This window comes from Zingiber officinale, chromosome 8A, assembly GCF_018446385.1.
Source record: "Zingiber officinale cultivar Zhangliang chromosome 8A, Zo_v1.1, whole genome shotgun sequence".
Classification (NCBI taxonomy): Eukaryota; Viridiplantae; Streptophyta; class Magnoliopsida; order Zingiberales; family Zingiberaceae; genus Zingiber; species Zingiber officinale.
The window spans coordinates 5067235-5072484 of NC_056000.1; the positions used below are offsets into that span (position 1 = coordinate 5067235).

The following is a 5250-nucleotide window of genomic DNA, read 5'->3' on the forward strand; positions in this document are numbered from 1 at the left end:
AAAAACTGACAGACTGAGGATTTCGATCACACAGTTATGACATTTCTCCATTTTAATTTGCATTCTGTCTCCGTTCCTCCTTACTTTCTTTTTGGCGCACCTTTATCAGCAAAGCTGGAACCTACTTTTAAGTTGACTGACTTAGCAGAGAAGACCCAGTCATCGTCTTGTAGGTTCACTGTACTCTGTTAATTAAGAAGACCTCGTCATCGTCTTCTATATGAACTAATAGTCTGGCGATCAACCAATGTCGTGCGTACTTCTTCTCTTCAAAGTTCAACAAATTAAGCCAAGGTGAGTCTCTGCTTTTTTCGTTGTGCATGATGTAGCTCAATCAAATTAACAGATCTCGAATAGAGGAAAGATCCTCTGGCTCATACAAAAGTAAATTAGGAGATAGATCATTTATAATTACGATTAGATTATGATCGTGATCCTCCGATCGTATTTGGTTGTGATCCTTTTTTGCGTTTATGATCCCTCTAGGTTATAGTTTAGGTCGAGACGGATGATTAAAAACCGTTGGCGATGGATAAATGGCCAGGTAGTTTGGCGTCGAGTGGGTGGAGGGTAACTTTCCGGTGGACTCTGATAATTCACTCCGACTCAAATTATAATCTGAGGACGGTGAACTCAGAAAAAGATCACAACCAATTACGATCGGATCACGATTATGATCTAATCACAATTAAAAGTGACTCATCTCCTGATCTATCTTTTTTATGGATCAAGAAATCTGAGCTACTCGAATAGATATGTGATCGATGAAACGTACTGATACCTATATGCTCAGAGATGGCGTGGGGGAAAGTGTTATTGGTACTACTTGCACTTGCTGCTACTCGGGGATCTCCCTGTTGCGGAGCACAACAGATCGAAACGAAATCAATTAAAAAACGAACTTTTGCACTCCCATCCAACTGTTCAACAAGCTGTGGCAATATCAGGATCCAATACCCTTTCGGCATCGGCCATGGTTGCCACCTTCCCGGCTTCAACCTTACCTGCCGCGAGCAAAACGATAGCAGCGTGCCAGCCCGGCTCTTCATGGGTGATGGCACACTCGAGGTTTCCAGTATAGATTTACCGTCAGGGTACGTGTACTTCAAATTGCCAGTTATCAGTATGGGCGTCAACCAGCCTTCCATCACAGCCCCACTGATCGATCTGCAAAATTACAACAACTTCAACTTTTGGGCAGCGAACAACTCTCTGTTTGTATCTGGTTGCAATGTTCGTGCCAGCCTAGTCGACCTCGCCAACAATAACACCATCATATCTAATTGCACTACCATTTGCTTGGACGGGAGTTCAGAATTGCTGCCCTTCGTAATCCAGCGTCCAAACTGCAGCATTCCGATTGGAAAGAGACTTCCACACCGTGTCTTCTTAGGACTTAGGAGTTACTTTAACTCCGCTCTACCAGGTCAGTGCGTTGCATTTGGCTAATGCCACCGCAGTCAGCGCCGCCAGCTACACGTTTGGCAATTCGGATTTTAAACTGTCTTGGTACATGGACGGTCACTCTTCATGTAAAGAGGCAATGAACGATACGGGGAAGACGAATTACATTTATTTTCTTGATCATCAGCTGCATCAATCCGCTAGAATGTAAGTAACATGAGGCCATTCTCAAAATATATATTGCAATCTAAAAACTGTAATACTTAGGTTCAAAAGCTATAGCATAGGTTTGAGGGACCTCATCCACCATTGAAAAAAGGTTTAGAATAGACTTTGATGTCTTAACTAGACAAGGTGAGTAAAATTTGTCTAGCTAAATTAGGCTTGTATCTTCAAATTTCAGAAATACTTGTGGGGGAAAAAAATAGCTACAAGTGCAAAACATAAATTGTAACTCCATTGTCAAATAAGTTTTATTAATTGATTTCATGCAAACCTCTATTTTTCATGGTATTGGTGTGCATAATTAACTCACCCTATGTTTTGTTGTTCTTTAGATATCAATGAGTGCGACAATCCTGAGAAATATATTTGCGAGGGGATTTGTAAGAATACAAAGGGCAGTTACTATTGCATCCCTCCTACCAAGAAGAGAACTCTTATGTTAGGTAAGTTTTTGGTTAAACATATATAAACCATCTGAACAAATCAATTGTTACACATAAAAGAAAAATGAAAACAAAGTGCAAAGCTACTAAAAATTATCACAACACTATTAAAAGATACAAAGGTAGACTGTGTTGCAGCATGTAGTTCATAATAGGTATCACCAAATATATGAGACTAGTGAAATTTAATTTTCTTGTATATGGTGCAGCTATCATCATGGTTGCTGCAGGCAATGTGTGCCTACTACTCTTGTGTGCAATGTTGGTCATCCTAAGTATGAAATGGAAGGAAAGAATGCAAAAGAAAAAAAGAGAAAAGAACTTTCGCCAGAATCATGGTTTATTGCTGCAACAACTGATCTCTACAAGCGAACATGATGCTCAGAGAACTAAATTATTTCCACTGGAAGAAATAGAAAAAGCAACAAACAATTTTGATGAATCCCGCATGCTTGGAAGTGGAGGGCACGGAGTAGTTTACAAAGGAATTTTAACAGATCAACGAGTTGTTGCCATAAAGAAATCCACAAATCTGAAAAAAAGTGAGATTGATGAATTCATAAATGAGGTAGCAATTCTTTCTCAAATTAATCATAGGCACATAGTGAAGCTTTTCGGATGTTGCCTAGAGACTGAAATCCCCTTACTGATCTATGAATTTATTTCAAATGGCACCCTATCACATCATCTCCATGTTCCCAATGGACAATCTAAATTATCATGGGATGATCGTTTGAGGATTGCTACAGAAGTTGCATGCTCACTTGCCTACTTACACTCGGATGTTTCTATGTCTATTTTTCATAGAGATGTTAAATCATCAAATATTCTTTTAGATGATAATTTGGTTGCAAAAGTATCTGATTTTGGAGCTTCAAGATTTATTCCACTTGATCAAAATTACATAATCACTGCTGTACAAGGCACCTTTGGATACTTGGATCCTGAATATTATCAAACAAGTGAGTTGACAGAAAAGAGCGATGTATATAGTTTTGGAGTCATTCTCCTAGAACTTTTGACCGGGAAAGCTCCTATTTACTCAAACGAGCATGGCAATGAGGTGAACCTATCAAAGCAGTTTCTTCAAGCAATGAGAGAAAACCATGCTCTTGATCTTGTGGAGGATCGTGTTTTGAAAGAAGGAAACAGAGAAGAGCTTTTGGAAATAATGCAGATGGTAGAAATGTGCTTGAGGTTGAAGGGAGCAGAGAGACCTACTATGAAAGAAGTTGAGCACAAATTGCAAGGGCTGAGAAGGAACAAAATGATGAAAAAAAGGCTACCTTCTTTTGCAGAAGACAATGAAACAACTGAGACTAACCTGAGTGATGCATTTGATCCTTCAACAGAATCGGTTGACGAAAGAAATCAAGGTACTTCTACTAGTTACAGCTCAGAGAAAGCCCTAATGTACCAACAACTATACTCACCTCGATGAGTTTGCTTTCTCTAAGCATCATGTCTCTACTGTTTGTTGTCTAAACCAGCTGGAATACCCTGTAAACTATCATTATAGTTAATCTGTTGTGCGAACATGCTTACAGTGACATGTGAATTCCTTCCATAGCAATTTCTGTGTCTACGGAGCAAGTAAAATGCATCATAAACTAAAGTCGGAGTGTGTATGCTACAATTTATTATCTCAAAGTTTGTGTTTGCTTAATGTAATAATTGGTATTAATTTCATGAATGCTACTCTTTTACATATAACATATCTCTTTTTATGACTAGGTGTTATCTATGTATATTTTTGACGAAAACCGTGCTCATATTTTAATGAAAACTTCAGTTTTTTTTACTGATGATGGTGAATAGTGACATCAAAATTCTCGAGTTAGGAGATGATATGGAATCAACTTAAACTGAGGTGTATACATTTCAGGTAAAACCACTTATTGAACAAACCAGCCACCTACTAAAGTTCCACTGTTCGAACATAGTAAAATTTATGTTAATCAAATGCAAATTTGTATTGTGCCTGGTGGAAGTTACATCTATGGCAGCCATGACATAGTAGAAGTTGTATTGTGCAAAGTGGAAGTAGTACCTATGGCAGCAGCCATTTTGACTATTTTTTGGCTGTCATTCACATTACCTTTAATCTTTATATTCAGAGATAGAAAGAAAGAATGCAATGCAGACAAGCAAGAAACCATTTCAATTAATACGCTATTATCTTTTGTTACTGAGATAGAGTTAGGGCGAATCACCCTCCAAATGAAATCAGCAGCGACGAGGGAGAGCGGAGAGAGGGCACAACCTTATTCTATCTTCTTCTTTTTATCGTTCTTTCGCAGTTGAGTGAGCAAGGGACAAGGAAAAGGCCGTCCGCCTAATACACACAGAATTGCCAGTTATCATAATGGGCGTCGACCAGAGTTCAATCACCGGCCTACTAATCGATCTGCAAAATCACCACAACTTCAACTTTTGGGCAACAGACAACTTTCTATTTGTTTCTGGTTGCAATGTTAATGTCAATCTAGTCGACCTTGCCAATAACACAATCATATATAATCCCAAAATTTGCTTGGACGTCAGTCCAAATTTGTTGCCCTTCATAATCCCAAAAGAGTGCAGCATTGAGATTGGGGAAGAACTTCCAGATCGTGTCTTCTTAGGAGTGTGTTTAACTCGACTCACCAGATTCAGTTTCCTTTGGCTGGGAAGAACTTCCAGATCGTGTCTTCTTAGGAGTGTGTTTAACTCGACTCACCCAGATTCAGTTTCCTTTAGCTAATGTCACTGCAGTCAACGCCCACACGACACGAGTGCCTCATTCGGCAGTTTGGAGTCTCCACTGTCTTGGTACATGGACAATCACTCATGTACAGAGGTAATGCATGATATGGGGAACTATCCTCCAGACCCGACTCAGGTTGGGTCCGGTTTAGACCTGAAACCATATCCGATACGGGCCCATAACCGGGTCAACAGGTTGGACATGAACCATAACCGGGACGGGACCGATTACGGTTCAATGGCCCAGTTGATCAGAACCACCAGTGCAATAGAATTTTTTTTATATAATACTAGTCATCACGTTACATGTATAATATAATATATGAATACGCGTAAATTAGTATCCCGGATTTATAAATTAGACTTGGTAAGGATGCGCTAGATCAGTACAACGTAAGAGATGTTTGAGAACTCTCATAAATAATTAATTTAA

The 5250-nt window shown here is 39.2% G+C and overlaps 1 protein-coding gene across 4 annotated transcripts; it reads left to right on the top strand.

Annotated features, from left to right (window-relative positions):
• On the top strand, positions 1-3785 carry LOC122012053 (wall-associated receptor kinase 3-like). 4 transcript variants are annotated; one of them, XM_042568510.1, is made up of 4 exons: positions 1-294; positions 487-1611; positions 1962-2072; positions 2282-3785. In XM_042568510.1, exons 3-4 carry the CDS (start codon positions 2066-2068, stop codon positions 3511-3513), a joined length of 1239 nt encoding a protein of 412 aa, XP_042424444.1. In that variant the 5' UTR covers positions 1-294; positions 487-1611; positions 1962-2065; the 3' UTR covers positions 3514-3785. The 4 variants fall into 4 exon arrangements, with proteins under 4 accessions (XP_042424444.1, XP_042424445.1, XP_042424447.1 ...); XM_042568511.1 differs by having other exon boundaries at positions 794-1611; XM_042568513.1 differs by lacking the exon at positions 487-1611.
• The last annotated feature ends 1465 nt before the right edge of the window (positions 3786-5250 follow it).